Source organism: Haemaphysalis longicornis, unplaced genomic scaffold, assembly GCF_048455015.1.
Source record: "Haemaphysalis longicornis isolate Haplotype H1 unplaced genomic scaffold, Haemaphysalis longicornis Haplotype H1 scaffold_7, whole genome shotgun sequence".
Classification (NCBI taxonomy): domain Eukaryota; kingdom Metazoa; phylum Arthropoda; class Arachnida; order Ixodida; family Ixodidae; genus Haemaphysalis; species Haemaphysalis longicornis.
The window spans coordinates 26,940,364-26,962,168 of NW_027526422.1; the positions used below are offsets into that span (position 1 = coordinate 26,940,364).

At 45.5% G+C, this 21,805-nt stretch overlaps 2 protein-coding genes across 2 annotated transcripts; both read left to right on the forward strand.

The window, feature by feature from the left end:
• Window positions 1–822: 822 nt before the first annotated feature.
• Window positions 823–6,885, forward strand: LOC144144894 (uncharacterized). Its single transcript, XM_077676397.1, has 3 exons — window positions 823–943; window positions 5,133–5,479; window positions 6,633–6,885. The coding sequence occupies exons 2-3, from the start codon at window positions 5,161–5,163 to the stop codon at window positions 6,713–6,715; spliced, it is 402 nt and encodes a 133-aa protein (XP_077532523.1). The 5' UTR covers window positions 823–943; window positions 5,133–5,160; the 3' UTR covers window positions 6,716–6,885.
• Window positions 6,886–16,149: 9,264 nt separating this feature from the next.
• LOC144144895 (uncharacterized) lies at window positions 16,150–20,675 on the forward strand. Its single transcript, XM_077676398.1, has 3 exons — window positions 16,150–16,252; window positions 18,939–19,285; window positions 20,374–20,675. The coding sequence occupies exons 2-3, from the start codon at window positions 18,967–18,969 to the stop codon at window positions 20,499–20,501; spliced, it is 447 nt and encodes a 148-aa protein (XP_077532524.1). The 5' UTR covers window positions 16,150–16,252; window positions 18,939–18,966; the 3' UTR covers window positions 20,502–20,675.
• The last annotated feature ends 1,130 nt before the right edge of the window (window positions 20,676–21,805 follow it).

Consider the following 21,805-nt stretch of genomic DNA (forward strand, 5'->3'; position numbering starts at 1 on the left):
ATGAAACCTTACGGAAGATTATAATAAAGGACACCTATGCCATCATACCTTGATATTAAAATTCTTGTATAACGCCTGAAAATATCTTTTCAGGAGTGCAAGTGTGTATAGTTGTGAAGGTCGTATTAAAAATGGTTTGGCGTATAGCGTTAATTACAGATAAATGGGCTTTTATGGTCGTATTTGTGAAAATTCCTAAAAGAGTTCTTACTCCGGTATCCGTCTGATTATATGGCGTCTGGGGAAAATATACTCCCCGCAAATTATGCGTGCAGCACTGAGGTCGACCTAAGAGAGGTTTGAAAGCTGTTAGCTTTCCTTTGTAGCCGTATGGCTGCATTTAGGTGGATGTCAAACTTTCCTTTACCTTAAGAGAGGTTTCGTGTGTAGCTAGCTGTTTCAGCATTTATTTAAGAGCTCCATTTGGAAGGTTCTGCAATTTTTTTAGTCTTACACTGGTTCAGGTTTTTTAGAAGCTGGTACGTGGGCCACAACACCATTGCGGCACTTCATTCAAAATTTGTTTCAGGTGTGATGGGAATTCCAGGGGCGTCTGAGTCCCAATGTTCAAAGGAGTGCAACTTGGAATATTAAATTGGCTGTATTGAAACTCAAGTGTCTATTCGATGTACTCCTCAACACGCCAAAAACTTATCACATTTCTTTTTCTAATTTGTTTTTCATTCTACTCCTTGGAGAAAGACGCTCGCGTGAGCCTCTGGCTGGCGCAACCACTCGCAATTTGCGGGTCCGGTCGTAAAAGAAAGTGCAAGCTGTCGTGCGTTTGGCTTTACCTATATTCTTTCTGGGAGCAATTAGCATCGCCAAGATAACGATAATCCTTCGTTGTTAAGCTCCAGGGCTCCTTTATAAGCCGTTGGTACCACCCTTCGTCAGCCGCAACGACTGCGCACATCGCAAGATCTGCTGGCGGAGCACAGAGGTGAGTGTTGCGTCCTGTTTCTTTTCCTGTCACTCTTTGGTAGACGGATGGTTCGACTAGGCATTGTTGCATTGCTTACGTGCAGCCTCTGTTTTTAGCTGAAGCGAGAAGGTATGTTCGACTACAGCCATGCGTAATGTCTGTCCTGAGGAATTAAATCACCACGACACCTGTATAGAATGTGTTGAAAGCTCAGAGCTGTCTTTCTATTATCAATGTTAATTGGCTTCAAACTGACGAAATTCAGCAGGCCAACAGCTCTTTACTTGACGCTTGAGATGGCCCTCGTCATCGTATAGTTTCTGTGACAGCGCGTAACCGAAGAATCACAAAAAACACAAAGGATGTCGTCGCTACATTAAATGCGAGAACGTTGTGGATCAGTATTTAGAATAGCTTTTCGTTGCAAGGCTTTGTAATATAATATTATTTGAAATCCCGACAACAGTCAAAATTTTGGCCCATACGCTACCATTGACGCGCAAATTCTTACTCTCCAGATAAAGCCAGCTGCCCATAGGAATCATGTCAGACAGGTCTGCGCTCCTAAACAAGGGCGACGAAGTATAGTCAGTAAGGCTTGCGGTAAGCCAGAGATAAGCGAGGAAGCAGTCGTGAAGGAGTCCTTTTTCTACCGCAGAAACTTCAAGAAAAAATGTAGGGTAACATGTCTGCCAGTGCTGCTGTGGTTACTCTACTAAGATTGTTCAATCTCGGGTGCTTCTCTCACGAACGTCGCTAATGAATGAAAATGTGGCTAAAGGCGACAGCACTATGCGTTTGTGAACACTGACTTTCCCCAGCCTCACCTAGACGCCCGTTTGAAGAAAATCCCAGGTTTGTAACTTTGCACGACCGACCGTAAGCAGAGATAACTACAAAACAGAACAGCTGGAGAAGAAGATAACTGGTAAAGGGTATATGGTTTGATAATGGGAGCTTGGTATCTTCATGCAAGGTGTGACTTCTGTTTTCTGAAAGAAACACGGAAGAGGAACATAAGCGAGCAGTCGGAAAGCGTGACAGATTAGGTGTAAACAAGGCGAGCAGGTGAATTGTATAGTGCAGTGAGGGCATTACACTCACTCTATGTGTACTAGAATGCCACACCAATGCTTTTGACAGTGACAACAGAGTCCGCTACTTCCAAGTGACATTTCTATAAGAACCACCCACGCCCATTCGTGTAGGGCGTCATAGTTGTTCTGCCTCCTTTAAAGACGATAGTCTTTCTTAGGCTACTTTAACGGAAAAATTTTGGTTTGTCTGTCTGTCTGTCTGTCTGTCTGTCTGTCTGTCTGTCTGTCTGTCTGTATGGCTGTCACTCGATTCAGCCAGCCCGCCAAAGTAAAAGAATTGCTGTGCAAGTGTTATCTACCCACAGTCAAATCTAAAGGTGTAATCTCGGTGACAGAGTTCGAATTTGTAAACATTGTTAAACAACGACAAGCCAATACGTAAATATAGGACAGAAAACCTATACATAAATGATAGTTGCAGGTTCTTTTCTTTAAAAAATCATAAATGCTGCTGTTGCCTGCTGTTGCCCGCGCTCCTGGCGGCATTTCAGAAATCAAATGGCAACAGTAACGAAAAGTTCCCCTAGATGGGCTCCACGTTCCGTTTGGAACGCTCGTGGAGTAGGACAACGTGCAGTAGAGTGACTCGATCCACGCGCCTTTCCGCCGTACGGCAGCTCTGGCATCGAGACACAAGACTTGGAGCAGTGGAACGCGGTAAATTTAATTTGACCTGAGCAAACCTCTAGCGTGTTATCTTGGGAAGAACGAGACGGGAGAAGAACAGCAAGAGAGGTGAGCGGGAAACAGAAGGGAGGCATTCACTTGGGAGGGGTGCCAGTCGAATATCTTCTTTCGTCGACATTGGCAATGAAACGAGCAGATACACGATGAATTTTTCGCCTCAGAAATAGGTAACACTATTTGTTCGTTTCTACTCTTTAGTACCGTTCATAAGCAAAAAATTTTTTAATCATTTTAACATCACACGCCTTGAAATGTCCTTACGGTTGATGTTTGCTAAAACGCGCCAAAATAATTCCTTTTGTGTAATTTATCACATCACTATATTAAAAGCAACGACATCCTATTTATCAAGGATACACGCGTAATCAATTCCTTTTGTGTATTTGATCACATCACTATATTAAAAGCAGTGACAACTTATTTATCAAGGATACACGCGTAATAGAATTGAGCCCACAATTTTCTGAATTAAGCCTGTTTGTTTTAATGTTTTAGGTGGGGCAACTTGCGGTTCTGAGCACATTTAACTGCATAGACAGAAAACACGAAACGAGAACGGGGTGTGAGTGTGTTGGTAGTCTTCGAAGCCCACAATTTCTACAATGCAAACTTAATATGCTATTTACCCTTTGAGCCTCGACAATGCCAAGTAAGAGAATTTTCTATGAAAACCGTAAACAGGCCCGTCCATCACCATCAAATTCAAATTCAAATTTATTCAGAAAGGTAGAAGAGTGTATTAACATTGGGGGAATTTACAGGAGGAGGTCCCAAGGTTTCAGAACCGCAGGCGGGACCTCCTATGCTAGATGTTTTGGAGATAACAGGTTGTGAGCACAATACAACCAGTACATATTGCATACGTTATACAAATCTTATAAAACATCGTGTAAGAATGGGATATTAAAGATAATACAACACATTGTGAAAAAAACAGGAAAATTGTAATCAATTGACAACAGAACAAGCAGGGAAAGATGTCACACAACAAAATATTTTTAGGAGTTACTGGTGAGTAGCTAAGAACATTTTCAATTTTCTTTTAAAGGGTTGAAGCGAGCTAACTATCTTTATTTCCAGTGGTACGTCATTCCAAAAAGAAACAGCAGAAAAAAGTAGACTAAATTTGCCATAATTAGGTCTTACCTTGGGCAATAACAAGTTCTGACGGGAGGAAAATCTTGTGCAATTAGGGTTGGTTAACATGTGGCGAGGGAAAATGTCAAGATCTAGGAGGCTATGCAGCACTTCAAAAAACAGAGCTCCAACGCTATACAAATACATCTTTGGCAAAAGTATATATTAAGTTCAGTAAAGATAGGAAGAGATGGTGACATTTTTGGGGAAAACGTTATTATACGCATTGCTTGTTTTTGAAGTTTTTCTAATGGTGAAAGGTGATTTTTATACGATCGACCCCATGATGTGATGCATCGAACGTCTTCTTCTTGATCTGCCCTTTCAGTTTAAAATACATCATATAGGAGGTTTAGGCAAGCAAGTTTCAGTCGTACAACAGTATGGAGGAACGGTCAAAAGTCGGGAAGTGGAGGACTGCTGAAAACTGAGCGAACAGGTGACACATCAACTGTAGAGTGGAAGTTTTGAAGTTGGAATGGTAAAGAAGTTAAGAAACTGTTGACTGCGGCCTCTACATTGACGCAGGGCAAAAATGTAGGCGGACATTTCTCGTGAGGAGAAACCTTCGTGCAGGAGTAGGGAATGCAATGTGTAAAGTGGTAGCGATAGCAAGTCGTAGCCATAGTAAAGCAACAACTTCGAAGGACAGCTTTTCGCTGACGTCCTAGCAAACGAGCTTCATAACCTGGCAGGCTGAATGAAGCTATTAGCTTTGCCCATCTACCAAAGAAGCTCGCTCGTGAAACCGCCGCGACAACTCTGAACTTGTTTTCAAGCTGATATGGCGTGATTTGTAAGGAAGACGTGGGCGTACTAGATTTTATGATAGATTACGATGGATGCCTAGTCACAGGCTAAAACACGTCTGTACGGCGTCATGAAGGGTCGTCATCATACTCGTTATGGCAGGCTCCTCAGTAGCGGAAGAAAAGAACTACCCAGTACCTGCCAGTATGGGTCGTCGTTAATGAGTAACGTATCGTCATCCAGATCCTTATGAGAAAGAAAGAGTAACCCAATCTTGCCGTCATAGGCGAGAAGAACAAAAATTTGCATAAGTCAAATGGCAATAAAATATAACTGTCCTCACTTTTGAGGACCCACACCCTGACCCATTCTCGAGTGGAGACAGTGAACTGAGTCCTTCAGGTGCATGAGGAGCAGATCGTCTCATCATTAGGTTTTACCTGCAGCGGGGGTGTGCTTACGTAAATAACCTCCTCACCTGTTCATTTTCGTGCCAGCGCGTTCTACTCATGAGCTAATGGCCACAAATTTCGCAGGAGGTTTGACCAACAGCCGACCGACAAGATGGTGAGCGTGAAAGTCGTGGTCGTGGCCGTTATGGTCGTGGTCGTCTGCTCCGTCGTCGTCCAGGGCAAGAGCAAGGGTGCCAAGGACAAGGGGGCCTTCGACTTCTCGTCCTTCCTGAGCCCTCCGGCGGCCAGCCCAGACTGCCCCGCTGAGGTGGCCAAGGGCGGCGTGGTAAAGGTTGCCGACCCCGACGACTGCGGCAAGTACTCGCTCTGCACGGCGACCTTCAGCACCAAGGTCAACTGCCCGCCGCTCCAGCACTTCAGCAAGGGCGCCAACGAGTGCCTGCCTCAGGAGGTCGCCGGATGCGATCCTGGTACGTGAGAGAGCGACACCGGGGGACGCAGCATGATGCCAGAATCGTTCGGGGATTCCGTATGTATCCCGCATAGATGGTAGCATTCTGCACGGTAGAATACATGCCGACATTCTGAATAGGCAGAACGCGGGCTACAGAACGAACCGAGGAATGGCCCTGGTCCTGGACAACTGCAAGGGATTTTGAAAATTTTCATTTTGTAAAAACTAAGACTTTTGGCACCTGAAACTGTGATCAACTTACGTAAACGTCACATATCCGTCACGTTGCTGAGAGGAAGAGTTTGTGGGTTGAAATACTCACTGCCGTGGATGAATACATTGTGGTAAAAAATTGTGCATGCACACTAAAGTTTGGGAAAACCAGTTTATGTGTTGCATTTTCCGTATAATAACGCGCATCGGTGAATAGGTCAGCTTTTAATGGGATCTCGAAGCACATATCTGTGTATGACATGTCGAAGCTACTCCTGCGATACGACATGCACAGTAGTAAGGAGCTACCGATTAATTTGAGCCCTAGAGATCTTCTGAAGTGCACCAAAATATACTGGTTCATGAACACCATGTCAGATTTTACGTATAACAGTTTTATCAAATAACATGAATATAAAAAGTTACTAATTTAGTAACTCAAGTAACATGTTATAGATATATATTTTTAGATCTTATTTTTCCTTGGTTGCAAAGAAATGTGCTCCAAGTACAAAACTTTTCCTGGACACATGAAAACTCTTTATACCTTAAAGCGCTCCTGAGGATCAGCTGTACCGCAATGACATCGACTGACCAATTCACGCAGCCAACATTGATTTTTGGCGAATGACGATGTCGTGCTGACAATTTGGCTGGAAAGTTGTGTCTGCGCTGTGGCGTCGCACAACGGAAGCACGATGTTCTGTATTACGCATTGGCTTAATGCAGGTGCCATTTTTGAGTTAAATTGTATACACGTTTCTGCCATTCGCCGGATTTGATTATTTAGCGACACGGATTGGTTATTTCACTGCACTAAGGTGAAACTGAACCACGGGATTTCAATAGACTTTACAAACACTTTGTAAAACGTTCAGGTCTCAACTCTTGCCCCGTTTGTCGGCAAGTTGACAGTTTGTTTGTCGATTCTTTGACCTTACTGGCTGTTTTCGCAGCCGTGGCTGCTCCTGCTGAGGCCGAACCAGCACCCGCTGAAGAAGATGTCACTGACGAAGCGGCTGCTGAAGCCGAGGCATAGACCCCATTGTGCAAACACTTCCGAGAAGCGCAGCGCCGCTAGCTTACTCCAAGGACCGGCGTTTCGGGTATTCCGCCCACGCACCACATCCTCAACAGCAGCGGTGCTGGATGATTTGTTATTTCCTCGAGTGAACCGGTGTTACAAAAATAAAAACATCCCAGGAAAAACTACGTGGTCCTTTTTCGCTCTTGAAGGAATTGTTTTTTAACTACGCACTTTGTGTCTTCTGCTATTTCACCACTCGGCCCCCTACAGTCTGAATTGTCACCTTCTTACAGCCCGTATTGTGGAAAGGACGCTGAATGAGCTTAAACGTCTTACGAATCACCAAGTGTCTCGAGTTTTGGAAAACCATAGTGAGCGACTCTAAAACAGCTCGCCGGAATTACGAAATTGGCAGGATCTCTAATACCGCCCTAGGCATCTTACGCTCCGTCCAAGCCACTCGTACGCGCCACGTGCAAATAATCTGGACACCGGCCCATGCATCTCTCCCAGGCAACGAGCTAGCACACGAGGCGGCCCGAGGTTTCAGCTCCCGGGATTGCCCTGACGACGCTGCTGGCTCGGATCATGGGGCTAGGTACCGGCTGGCGACCTACCGGGACATCGCTCAGCACTATCGCATGGACTTCCAGAAATATCCCACAGCGCATTCCACCCTCAACAGACATCAATCTGTAGCCTGGCGTCAGCTGCAGGCTAATGCCTTCCCCAATCCTGCAGTATTGAGCCACATTTATCCCGGCCTTTATAAAGACCAATGCAAGTGCTGCACATAGCTAGCCACACTCACTGACATGATTTGGGCTTGTGATGCTCAGCAACGAACTATATGAGCATGCTTACGAATCACCAGTGCGGAGCAGTGGGAGACCTGTTTGCTTAGCTCCGACCCCGAAATACAGGTTAAGGCCGTCCAACTGGCCGAAGATGCCGCTTGCGCCCAAGGGCTGCAGGCCGCCATCTGAGGGGGAAGAATTCAGGAAGGCTCCCACTCCCCCTTCCTCCTTTCACCCAGTTTTGGGCAAAATAAAGTTGTTATCATCAATGCTACCTGATCCGGAAGGAATCATCATCCTGGATACGTGAGAAGTTGCACTAGGTTGGTGCGACGAGACGGGGAAGGCTCCCCCGAACACAAACGCTACTCACTCAGCCGAACACGATATGGCTATCCCGGTGATATACTCGGCCCCAACCTCACTGATTAAACAACGCAACACAACAAGCGATACAATTTAGATATGTACAATCAGATGCACGTATGCAGCTACGGTAATGAGGCCGTAAACAGCTTCAACGAGCACGTCAAATGAGCAATACAACAAGCGCTAGAAGTTAGATGTAATGCAATCCTAAGCGCGAATGTAGCTACGGTAAGGAGGCCGTAAATAGCTAACACGCGGATGTCAAATGAGCCACACACAACGCCACGGTACGGTTCACGATGGTGGCTTAAAACTAACGCAAACGTGACCAGCAAATTAGCGAAAAGACTGACGGAATCGGTCGAGCTGTTATACAAACTGCATCTGTGGAGAAAAACAGCCTGAGTATAATGAATACAATATTCCGCAAACGAAGAATTTCAAAATGAAACACGGGAAAGCCGCAACAATGCAACTCAAAAAGGAAACCGACTTCATTTCCAAATGACTATTCAGGTAATTTCAGGAAGTACGTTTAGGTGTTAGAGAAGACCAAGAGCAGTAATCGCTTCTTGGTTACGTGCTGGGTAAGGCTAGATCTCAGAACGGAAAGGGTGAAACCGGCAGAAAAACAGAAAACCCAGCTTGCTATTAGTTAGAGTAAGGGCGAGGGAGTTTCTTACTGTCAGAACAAAGTTGACGTTTAAAAAAAAAAGACTGAAGACAGCTTGGAGATCCTATAAATGTGCACTAAAGGACCTTAAAGTGATGAGCCAGTAGTAGCTGCAGGAGGGTGAAAATGTGGGAGTTAAACTGGTCAACTATCCTGAAAAAAAAAATGAGGAAGCCTTTTCGTAACTGCGAAATAAGAAGGCTAGATTAGGCTGAATCAGCGAAGATATCGAGTGCCTTTTTTTATATCTACGTCGAGTATAGTTGTAGGGCACTCGGGCTGGGAAAGGCGTTTTTTGAATGCAGAGCCATGTTTCTTCGGTGCTCACGTGTTTTGTCAACCAAATAAGGGAATCAGGGAATGGGAAAGTGTTTCAACCCCTGCTAATTACATTCGATTCGATTAAGAAGAAAAAAATTTTTTTGCATTGATTCGCGTACACATAGGTTATAGATATAGGGGTCGAGGTTCGTCGTTGAAGTCGTTGCTTTGCTCGTGTAGGGGAGGAGGCTAACACGGGCCTCTTTACATTCTGGTGACAGGCTTCCAGAAAGTCATACCTTAGTGGTGAGCGTCAAGTGTTCTAATTTTTGGACTGGAAGGTTACGGAGCATTTTGAATGTTATGCGGTCCGGTGCAGGGTTTGTGTCACGATTGAAATAAATAAAACATCAGTGTTCCACTATACAAAATTCATACTTAATTTCTGCATAAGTATTCTCTGGCTGCTTAGCCATAAAGTGGACAGCCGGTATTTATTGTGGGTAAGGCGTGTAAAAGGGAGCCGGTTTAATGAGAGCCGGTTAATGAGAGCCAGTTTATTCAGGAGCTGTGCTAGTAGTTGTTTTTGAAGGGTACATCTCCCCCAACAAGAGATTTGAACGCATTTCAGACACACAAGTTGTGGAGATAGATATACAGGGCAATTCTAAAGTCAAGTCGGAGTTGTGCGGCCGATTTATCGGCATATATCGGACATTGCTGATCTGCAGCTACCATTATCGAGTGAGGACTCACTCACGTTGAGTTCATTTATCGACCGACGTTTGAATAACCTGCGACTCCTCTCCTATAAAAAAAAAAAAAAGACGTGGCTATGAACGTTTTATTTTATTTATTTTTATTCCTTTTTTATTCCTTTTTGAATGGTTTCCCGCACGGGTGATCTTGTGTGTGGATTGGTAGAAAAAGGAATGTTGTGCAGCGCTCCTCATGATTAAGGACGGATGACGGGTGTCACAAGCGTCGAAATTAGCTTCGGCATTTGGTTCGTTCACGGGTTTTGCTTGAGGACATTTTGCGCTAGAGCAAACTATTCAGGAACTCAGATGAACACGCATTTCGAGAATATAATTATCGCTTTCTAGAGCCTTTTGAAGGGTCCTTGAATACACGCAAGGCTTCGGGCGGTGTAATTTTCTTGGACTCTCCCCAGTAGTGAAGGGACCGATATAGCTGGCTCTGAAGAGTTAAAAGGGGGGTTTTTGGCAAAAGTAGCGAATTTGCAGCCGCACTATAACGATACCACCGGGCATAGCCCCAGACGGCATGAGATAAGTTAAAGCCACCAATAAGAAAACAGTGTTGGAAGTGCTTTAACTGACGATGAGAGGGTGTAGGTCAGACAAAGGTGCTTAAGCGGGATTGGGGCTCTAATATACATTGACGGTTATTGCCTACCAGACTTTTAGTGGTCGCTTGCTCTTGTTGGTATGTTCGTATGCGTCGTGTCGCTTTGGGTGGTAAATAGTTAGAAAAGTACTCAAGGCTATGAAGAGAGGGAAAGCCGCAGGAGATGGGATAATTGTGGGCAACCTTAAGAAAGAGAAGCAATTATGCTAGAAAAGAAGAGAAGAAAATTAGAATGCTGGTGGACGAAAAGCAGAGAGGGGAATATTGCCTAGGACAGTTACCACCTGTAATAGAAAAAAAAAGTATTTTGTGCGTAATATGCTTTTTGTGCCTGCCCTAAGCAGCGCTTGTATTAAACCAAGAGTGTATAACATAGGTATATTAGTCTTTTTTGGTAATATGACATGTCATAACCCCGTTACAAAGGGGAAACCAATAAAAATCATCATCATCATCAGTTTGAAAACTATACAGTCAAACCCGGCTATAACGAACCCGGATAGAGCGAATTATGCTATATATCGAACAAAAATATTTCACTTACGGAAATACATGGGAAACATATTCCTTATAACGAAGTACACATCCGATATATCGAACTCTGGGAGCCTAGAATGGCCACCGAAATGCATGATCTCGGAGCGGCGATTGAGATGTGGATTGGCCGCGACCACGGAGCAAGATTCGCGACTGAGACATTGCGCCTCGCACGGAACGACGTGACGCCCAATACTTACCGTAAGTGTTTTCGACGCGCGGGACTCGCGACGGAACCCGCCCAGTCAGCGAGTCCGAACCAAGACAGCAGCATCGGTGAACTGTGGGAAGAGCTCGCCAGCGTTCCCGATGATGTCGCGAGTGAAATCCGTCCGACGCTTATAATGAAGCGCTTGCGGCAGTAGATGTGCTCCGCCAATGCTTCTTAGATTTTTGAGGACGCCGACTCGAACTGGTGCAAACAATGTTTCGTGTAGAGAATACTATGCTAGTTGAAGCCGCCAAAACGAAAGTGAAAGCAAAAATCACCGCTTTTTATTTTTTTTGCAACGTGTGCAGTTAAGGCGGAAAGTAGCTTTATTACTTTCAATAAATGGATTATTTTGGTATGGTAATGGCTACTGTACTGTGTTCGTTTCTGCATACGCGGATGGCGGAGTTGGTGAGGGGGGAGGGGGGGGGGAGAGCTCCCGCGGATTGCGAACTCGTCACAATAAGTTCGTTATAAGCGGGTTGGGCTATATCGAACTATTGGATATATTGAACTAATCGCGGTGGATATTGCAGTTCACTATAAACGCGTTTGACTGTATTCAGCACCTGCTTAACAAAATTCCCATTGTCTATGTGTAGCCGTGACAAAATATTTGCAGTGTTTGAACGTGGTTAAACCAAGTTTGCCGAGGAATAGTTCGGTTGTCGCTCCGAGAACGCACAGTGAACACTCGCACACTTGCACCGAAAGTAAAAAAAACAGACGCTGCTCGGCGCAGTACGTGCTGTACGTGGGAACACCGAGTGAGCTTGGATGCAGCCATCGCCACCGTGTATCACTTCCTGAAAGCACCCTTCTTTACCCTTTCCCCCTTTCACCCCATCGCACCCCTCCTCTTAGAACAAAAGATCAGTTGAAAGCTTTCAGTCCGCAACCACACGAAGCGCTGGCTTGACATTGGCTGAGCTTGACGGTCCCATTGACCGAAAGAGACGTTCCCTGGCTTTTCACCCGCAATTATAAAGCCTTCGCAATTAAATTCACATCGACAGCACAAATGCGCCAGCGTGACGTCAACGTTGGCTAGGCGCATCATGTGACGGCGAACGCTGATACGCGGCGACGGCCTGACGTCCCCATTGGGTTTGCGACGGCCGGATGTTCACCCGAGCGTCACGCATTGAGATCTAACGTCATCAACAGGTACCCGAAGCTTGGCGTCCAATGAGTTAACGTTACTTAATTGGTACGTCGTGAAGATCATCGTTACAATAACCACACGTTAAGGCGGTATATAGGCCTCCCCACGTACCCACTCAGGTGCATGTGCCAATGATGAGGTCAGAAGTTCTCAATGTTCAGTTACCATGCCTGTTGGTACAATCAAGGGGATACCGGTGCGATGCACGACGTTAGTTAAACATTTCAATAAATGATACCAACTGAATGATACCATATAAATGATACCAACGGAGGGTTACTTACGAAAAATGTGCGTATAATTCAGCTAATAGAACATTTTATCTCAAAACGAAACCCGGTTATCGGAAAATAAAAATCCCCCTGCTGGGTCTCTGAAACCGCGACTCTACCCCTAGGCTACCGTAGTCGATCAGGCGGAGTTTTCTTAGCGGTTGCTCAAAAAAATGTTGGGAATATTCGAGGCAAATCATCAGCTGCGCGCGTACAGGACGTTTCGAGCTTGTATCTATCTGGGAACGGAGTATCCCGTCAAGGCTCGTGGTCACCTCAACAATCCTCATTGATCGCACCTTCAACATATCCACTACGCTTTCACTACTCAACTAGAAGTGATGCTCACGCATTTTCACATCATAAGGAGAAGCTTAGGGGCAAACTAAATTTTTTTCCGGTTGCGCGGGTCATGGCGTTCTCACACACACAAAAAAAAAATAAATAAAACGAGCTACCAGTTGCTTGCCTGAGCCCGCTGCACTCTCTGCGGAAAGCAGGCGGCGCACGCGGTCGCTCGTAATTTGGCCAGCCTGGTGCGGCTAGAAAGAGATAAAATGACAGTATACCCCCTTCTCATTTATAAGGACATCACATCACTTGCTAGAATGAAGGCGATACCCTCCAGTATCTGAGCAACGTACGAGGCCCGAACAGACTGGTCTTCGTCAAGTACGGGCCAGTACGTACACACACCTTACAAAGCTTCATGCTTTACACCCCACCTTTTCCGACCCCTGTGCAGACATTGCGGCGTCCCGGCAACGCTTTACCACACGGTATGGGATTGTCAAAATACCTCCACATCGACCCTATCCAAAACCCCTCCGGAGAGCAGAACTCGCCAACTCTTGCCCCCAGCAGACAGTTGCAGCTGATGAATTGGCGAAGACGGCGGGTTGCACCACTGGCACCTATGACTAAGGCCTCAACCCACAGGACTTTTCTGATTTCAATAAAGTTTCGCTCGCTCACTCACTCACTCACTCACTCACTCACTCACTCACTCACTCACTCACTCACTCACTCACTCACTCACTCACTCACTCACTCACTCACTCACTCGTTATCCCCCTGCTGCGTGCAAATAAAATCATAATCATCATCATCATTATTATCATCATCATCACCACCACGAGCCTATCTACGCCAACTGAAGGGGAAGGACAAATAAAATGACTGCAAAGAAATCCCTCGATACTTGTTGGTGTCTCTTTTTCCACTGCCACTATTTTCAAGCTAACTATGGCGATCTTTTCGTTTCATTTCCACCGACCCCCAAACCAAAAACTATGTAAAGGTGGATGATCAGCGATGTGGCATAAAATACACATCACTACACAAGATAAAGAATGTACCCGTTTCTGTTTTAGGCGTTCGAGTTGTCGGCGTTTCCTGTCCTAGTCATTGTTTCTTGTAGGCACGGTACTAAAACACCGGGACACCCGTTTACAAGCGCCTCACTGTAAATCGTCACGCTAGAACGTTTCATCTCCGTGGGAAAGAACGTGTTCTAAAAGCACACTGGGCTACTCGTTTTCTAATGCCTCGCGCTAGAACGCTTTGTGCTTCAAAGACATGAGACAACTACAACAAAGCTGTATACCTCTACCCAATAACGGTGTCATCTCCGTGGAAAAAAACGCCAAGCGGCCAGGAATACACTTCTTCCCTGGATGCTTCTCCCCTCCCCAGGTTTCACGTTAGCAGAGATGGCCTGGGATTTTTCGCATCATTTGCTAACAGTAATGACAGCGGATTTGTGGTTATTTAACGACACTTGAAACGACGGGACTTTTATCCCCGCAAGCAAAAATTGGGTACAGATGCCGGTGCAAGTTTTGGCATGAGTGTTGGTTACGATTTGGTGCAAGTGTACCTTGACAGCCGGGTATTTTCCTTATTTTTGATGGAGGCGGAAAACGAAAACACCCGTGAGTAAAGATTTCCGCGTATGTTAAAGGTCCCCAGGCGGTGTCTAAATGAAATCGGTGCCCTCCACAACTGCGCTGCTCAAAGACCAGGAGGAAATTTGGCGAAGAAAATCTCTAGCATTTTCAAAATTGGCGAGCATTTTTATGTGAACTAATTCAGGAAACCCGCCTGTCCGCATGTAAAGCTCCATGTGTCACACTTCCGCCAGCATACGAAAACGCTTATAACGCCAGAGCCTTCACGCCCTCATGTAAAACCCCTGACTGGAGTCCTTCAAGGTATAACAACAAAAAAAATTGACACCGAACTCCTTATGCTGCTCCTAAAAGAAGTCTTCACCACACTGCTTGCCGAGCAGTCGCGTTGTAGAGGGCTCAGTGTGTACCGTTTGATAGGGACACATGAAGTCTTACGGTGACATTTAATAAAGAGCACATGGACCATCATACCCTGATATCGCAATTCCTACATATTGCCTGAAAATATGTAACCAGCAGTGCATGTGTGTATAGTTGTGAAGAGGTATTTCAAAAGGTTTGTCGTGTAACGTTTTTTAGAGATACATTGGCTTTTATGGAGGTATTTTTCAAACTCCTAAAAGACTTCGTCCTCCGGTATCAGAGGGAATATATGGCGTCTTGGAAAAATGACGGAAACTCACACTAACGCGTAAGACTTGAATGTAGCGAAGCTGAACGCAACCTTCACGACCATGGCGACAGTATAAGGCCACGATTGCAGCCTATTTCCTACTGCCCTTCTGCAACGACCTTTAATCTATCATTTTTGCGATAAGTATGATATCCTTCATTTTTTGGAAGAGATAATCATTCTAATCACCTTGGCGGGGCTGTATGCCGCGGCGTGGGTTTCTCGTCCAGCGCAAGTGTTACGATTACGGAGATCGCTGGATATTTTTTGCTTCTTTTGGCCAATCATCCTATGGGTATGCTTGCCATGACAAGTGTGCGGCGGGGACGCTGGGCGGTCTCTTTGAGGAACGCACACATGAGCGCTCGGCATCTTCTTGGTTTTGTCAACTGTCGGAAGGTAGCCGCAATCTTGGCGAATCTCCCTAAGTGGGTATGCCTGGCTTTACAAACGTTCTCAATTGACGCTGGGCGGTCGCCGCGAGGCACGCACACATGAGCGCTAGGCATTTTCTTGGTTTTGTTAACTGCGGAGAGGTCGGCGCAAGCCCGCGCTCTAGTGCGCGCGCGCGGCAATTTCTTCTTATTTATATGCGCACACGAAAAATTACGATTTGCTAAAGAGCTCCGCTCTTCAAATATACTCCCCGCAAATGATGCGTATTGCCCTGAGGTAGACTTAAAAGAGGTTCAGTGCGTAGCGAGCAGCTTCAGCCTTTATTCAATAGCTCCCAATTGGCAGGTCCTTGAATTTTTTCATTCTTACACAGGTACAAGTTTTTGAGAATATGGCACTCAAGTTTTCACAAAATGTCTACCTTCATCAGCTGTGTACACGGGCCACACGGGTATTGCGGCCCATATCTCAAGGGCGCTTTCAAAATTTGCTTCGGGTGTGACGGGCATTCCAGAGGCGCCTGAGTCCCAATGTTCAAAGCAGCGCAGTTCGGCCCAGTAAGCTGGGTAATTTTGAAATCCAAGTGTCTATTCGATGCACTCCTCACAACGCCAGAAGCCTATCTCATTTTTTTTCTATTTTATTTTTTATTCCGCTCTTCTAAGAAGAACACTCGCGTGAGCCTCTGCGGGACGCAACCGCCCGCAATTTGCGGGTCCGGTCGTAAAAGAAACTGCGAACTGTCGTGCTTTTTGGCTTTACCTATGTTCTATCTAGGAGCAATTAGCATCGCCACGATAACGGTAATCCTTCGGTGTTAAGCTCCAGGGCTCCTTTATAAGCCGTTGGTACCACCCTTCGTCAGTCACAACGACTGCGCACATCGCAAGTTCTGCAGCCGGAACACCGAGGTGAGTGTTGCATGCTGTTTCTTTTCCTGTCACTCCTGGGTAGAAAGACGATTCGACTAGGTATCGTTGCATAGCTTACGGGCAGCCTCTGTTTTTAGATGAAGCAAGGAGATATTTTCGACCACGGCCATGGATAATCTGTGTCGTGAGGAATTACATCACCTCGCCACGTATATCGAATGTATTGAAAGCTCAGCGCTGTCTATTTGCCAGACAGTGTAAATTGGCTCCGAGGTGACGAAATTCAGCAAGACAACGGGTCTCGACTTGACGCTTGAGATGGCAGTATTCAGTGTATAGTTTATGCGACAGCGCGGAACGCGAGACTCACTATAAACAGCAAGGATGTTGTCGCTACAATAAATGCGAGAACGTTGTGGTTCTGTATTCAGAATTACTGTTCCTTGCAATGCTTGGTAATATAATATAAATTTAAGTCGCGACAACACTCAAAATTTCAGCCCATACGCTATAATTGACGCACAAATTCTTACTCTCCAGACAACGCCAGCTGGCCTTATGAATCAGGTCAGATAGGTCTGCACACCCCAAATAAGGGTTAACACGTATAATCATCAAGGATTATCGTAAGCCAGATATAAGCAGAGAAGAAACCATAAAGGAGTTCTTTTACGGCCAAAGAAACCTCGAGAAAACAGGAAGGGTAACATGTCTGCCTGGCCTGCTATATTCTTTCTAACAAGTTTGTTCAATCTAGAGTGTTTCTCTTATTAACGTCGCTAATCAAACGAAATATGGCGAAGGTCGTAAGTACTTTGTTTTGTAAACACTGGCTTTCACCCGCCTCAGCTAGACGTCCGGTTGAAGAACATCCCAGCTTTGTAACTTTTCAGGACCGCCCGTAAGCATAGATAACTATAACACAGGACAGCTGGCGAAGAATGAAACTGGCAAAGCGCCTACAGGATATATGGTTTGATAGGATCAGCCTGGTATCTTTATGCAAGGGGTCGCTTCTTGTTTCCGTAAGAAACATAGAAGACAAACATGTGAGCAGTCGGAAAGCGTGACAGATTAGGAGGAAGCTAGACGATAGCATGGAATGTATAGTGCAGTGAGGGCATTGCACTGATTGTAAGAGCACTACGATGTCACACCAATGCATGTAATAGAGACCACAGAGCCCGCTCCCTACAAGTCATCCAGGTTTCCATACGAACCATACCCCTTCGTTTCGGCCGCCATTGTTATCTTGCCTGTTTTTGTCTCAAGAATAGGAACAACAATTGTTCGGTTCTGCTGTTCAGTACCGTTCACCAGCAAAGTATTTGAGAGCATGTTTCCGTCACACGCCTTGAAATGTCTTTAGGGTTGATATTTTCGAAACCGTGGCAAAATATTTCATTTTGTGAGTTTCATCACATCACTATACTCAAAATATTAAATGGAACAATATCACATTACTCAAGCATACACGCACAATAGATTTGAGCGCACAACTTTCTGACTTCCCACATTTTGTTTCAACGTTTCAGGTGGGGAAACCTGTGGTTCGGAGCACATTTGACTGCAGACAGAAAAAACACGAAACGAGAACGGGGTGTCAGTGTGTTGGCAGACTTGGAAGCCCACAATTTGTTCAATGCCAACTTTCTGTGCTGTTTACCCTTTGAGCCTCGCAAACGCCGAGTAACGGACTCATTTTTCCTTACCGTACCACATGGCAGCCCATCGAACAACTTATTCTTGATTTGCCTTTCAGTCTTAAATACATCATGTAGGTGGCTTAGGCAAGCGAGCTTCAGTTATACAACATTATACATGAACGGTCAACGGAGTAAACGGAGCGAAAGCAGTAAACGGAGCGAAAGTATGAGGCAACAAATTTAGTGTGAAGGTTTGCAAGCTGCAATGTTAAAGGAGTTCGGAAATGGTTGACTGCGGCCTCCACATTGAAAGAGGGCCAAAAATGTAGGCTCACAATTTCGTGAGGAGAAACCGTCTTACGAAAGTAGTGATAACTAATGCAATGTGTAACGATAGCAAGTGGTCCCTACAGTGAAGCAACAAAATGGACGGACAGCTTTTCGCTGAAGTCCTATAGCAAACTATCTTTACAACCTGGCAGGCTGATTTAAGCTGTTAGCCTTGCCCATGTACTAAAGAACCTCGCTCGTGAAACCACCGCGACAGGAGCTCCGAACTTGTTTTCAAGCTGATCTGGCATGAGTTTTAAGGAAGTCGTGGTCATACTAGATTTTATCGTAAAATACGATGCATGCCTAGTCACAGGCTAAAACCCGTCTGTGCGGCGTCGTGAAGGGTCGTCATCGTACTCGTTATTGCACGCTGCTCAGTAGCGGAAGAAAGGAACTATCCAGTAACTGCCAGTATGGGTTGTTCGTTAATGAGGAACGTATCGTCATCCAGCTAGCTACTTATGAGAACGAAAGATTAACCCAATCTTCGCGTCATAGGGGATCAGAACGATAATTCGCAGAATTAAAAGCGTAATCAAATACAGCTGTCCTGCCATTGAAGACCTACATCCTGACACATTCTTCTGAGGAGATAGTGAACTGAGTCGTCCAGTGGCATGAGGAGAAGATCGTCTCCCCATTCAGTTTTACCTACAGCGGGGCTGTGCTTGGGTGAATACCCACCTCACCTGTCAATTTTCTTACCAAACCTTCTACCTATAAGCTAATGGCCACAATTCCCGCAGGAGGTTTTACCAACCACCAACAGACAAGATGGTGAGCGTGAAAGTCGTTGTCGTGGTCGTCATGGTCGTGGTCGTCTGCTCCGTGGTCGTCCAGGGCAAGAGCAAGGGGGGCAAGGCCAAGGGGGCCTTCGACTTCTCGTCCTTCCTGAACCCTCCGGCTGCCAGCGTGGACTGCCCCGCGAAGGTGGCCAAGGGAGCCGTGGTCAAGGTGGCCGACCCCGACGACTGCGGCAAGTACTCGCTCTGCATGGCGACCTTCAGCACCAAGCTCGACTGCCCGCCGCTCCAGCACTTCAGCAAGGACGCCAACGAGTGCCTGCCCCAGGAGGTCGCCGGATGCGATCCTGGTACGTGAGAGTGCTATACCGCCGGACGCAGCTTGATGTGACAATTCTACGCTGATACTGCAGGAACCCCACAGACATGCGAGCCTTCTGCATTGTGGAATACATGCCGACATCCTGAATAGCCAGCACTCGCCTTATTGAATGAACTGAGCAATGATCTTAGTCCTGGGAAACTGCCAGAGATTTTTAAAAAAATTACTGTTAAAAAACTAAGACTTCTGGCAGTTCAAACTTTAGTCATGTATCAACGTCAACATCACATATCAATTACTCTACTAGGAGGGAGTGCTCGCGGGTTCAAATACTGAGTGCTGTGGACGCATACATCGCGGTAAAAGAATCGTACATGCATATTAAATTTCGGCATATCTAGCTTATGTGTTCAATATTCTCTATAATAACGCACCTCGATGCACAGGACAGCTTTAACTAAAAGAATAATGTTTGACGTGAAGAGGCTACTTCAAAGATACGAGACGCACTGAAATCCCCGTAGATATTCTGAAGTGCACGGAAATATACTGGCCAAAAATTACCTGTGAATTTTTAAGCGTTACAATGCCCTTCTTTACCAGGTAACATGACTGAATGCGGTAACGGAATCCCTAAATCCATTATTATTTTATATAAAATAGTTATTTAGATCTTAATTTTCTCAGCTTTTGGTTTGAAACAACATGTGGGCCAAGGACGATAAATTTCCTGGATACACCAAAACTGCTTACACCCTAAGACGGTCCTGAGGTTCAGATTCACCACAATGATGTCGATTTACTGATTCATTCAGCCAACAGTGTCTTTCCGCAAATGCTGATGTCAAGCATACAATTTGCCTCCAAAGTTGTGTATGTCTCTCTCTCTCTCTCTCTCTCTCGCATTTCTTAGTCAACTTGTATGCACGTCGCCGAATTTGACTGTTTGGCGGCACGGATTGGTTGTTTCAGTCCATTGAGGTAAAACTGTGTCATGGGATTGCCTTAGAGTGTACAAACACTTTGTAAAACGTTAAGTCCTCAACTCTTGTCCCGTTTGTTGGCAATTTGCCTGTTTGTATGTCGGTTGGTTGAACTTGCTCACTGTTTTCGCAGCCTTCGCTGCTCCTGCTGAGCCCGAGCCAGAGGCTGAGCAGCCCGCCGCTGAAGAGACAGCTGCTGAGGCCGAACCCGCGACCGCTGAAGAAGTCGCTGATGATGTGGCTGCTGAAGCCGAGGCATAGACCCTGCTGGGGGAACACTTTCAAGATACGCAGCGTCACTAGCTGACTCCAGGGGCCAGAAGTATGGGTATTCGGACAACTTACCACATATTCCCAACAACAACGGCGCTGGATAGTTTGTTGTTCTCCCTAACGAACCGGTGTTAAAGAAATAAAAACAACCAGAAAAAAGCTACGTGGTCGTTTTTATCTCATAAAGGATTCTTTTTTTTAACTAAGCACTTTGTACCTTATCTATTTCGCTAAAGGTCAATCACCACTCGGCCCCTGCAGGCTGAAACATCAGCTTCTTACAGCCGATATTCTTGAAGGAACACTAAATGTGCTTAGAAATGGTACGTATCACCGAGTGCTTCCAGGTTTGCAATGCTACCTGATCCGGAAGGAAACATCATCCCAGATACGTGAGAAGTTGCACTAGGTTTGTGCGACGAGACACGGAAGGCTCCCCGGAGCACAAACACCGCTTCCTCACCCGAACACGATCTGGCTATCTCGGTGAGATATCAAGCCCCAACCTCACCATGATTAAACAACGCAACACAACAAGCCATACAAGTAGATATAGCACAATCCTATGCACGAATGTAGCTACGGTAATGAGGCCGTAAACAGCTTCAACGAGGATGTCAAATGAGCAACACACAAGGCAACGGTACGGTTTACAATAGTGGTAAACTAACACAAACCGGACCAGAAAATTAGCGAAAAGACACACGGAATTGGCCGAGTTGTTATACTACTTGTTATACTAATTGGCCGAGTTGTTATACTAAACTGCCTGGGTATAATGAATACAATCTTCCGAAAACAAAGAATTACTAAATGGAACACGGGAAGGCCGCAACAAGGTTACTGAAAAAGGAAACCTACTTCATTTCCAAGTGACCATTTCGGTATTTGTAGGAAGTACGTTTATGTGCTAGACAAGATCAACAGTAGGGGTTCCATCTATTAATTGGTTAGGTGCTGGGTAACGCTAGTTCGCAGAACGGAAAGGGTGAAACTAGCAAAAAAGCAGAAAAGCAGAAAACCCGACTTGCACTTAGTTCGAGCAAGGGCGTGAGAGTTCCAGAATAACTATCAGAGCAAATTTTCCGTTTTAAACAAAAAGACTGAAGACAGCTTGGACATCCTATAGATTAGAACCTAAGGACTTTAAATTAATGAATCAGTAGCAGCTGTAGGAGGGTGAAAATATGGGATATAGACAGATGAACTGTCTTCAAAAATAGGTAACCTTCTTCGAAACTTCGAAATAAGAAAGCTAGATTAGGTTGAATCAGCGAAGCTATCGAGCGCCT

What these genes read in the sequence shown, in the direction of transcription:
- LOC144144894 (XM_077676397.1), top strand. Translation starts at nt 5,161, where the DNA reads ATGGTGAGCGTGAAAGTCGTGGTCGTGGCCGTTATGGTCGTGGTCGTC. An exon ending in GGTCGCCGGATGCGATCCTG is followed by an intron (nt 5,480 to 6,632) that starts GTACGTGAGAGA and finishes CTGTTTTCGCAG; the next exon opens with CCGTGGCTGCTCCTGCTGAG.
- LOC144144895 (XM_077676398.1), top strand. Translation starts at nt 18,967, where the DNA reads ATGGTGAGCGTGAAAGTCGTTGTCGTGGTCGTCATGGTCGTGGTCGTC. An exon ending in GGTCGCCGGATGCGATCCTG is followed by an intron (nt 19,286 to 20,373) that starts GTACGTGAGAGT and finishes CTGTTTTCGCAG; the next exon opens with CCTTCGCTGCTCCTGCTGAG.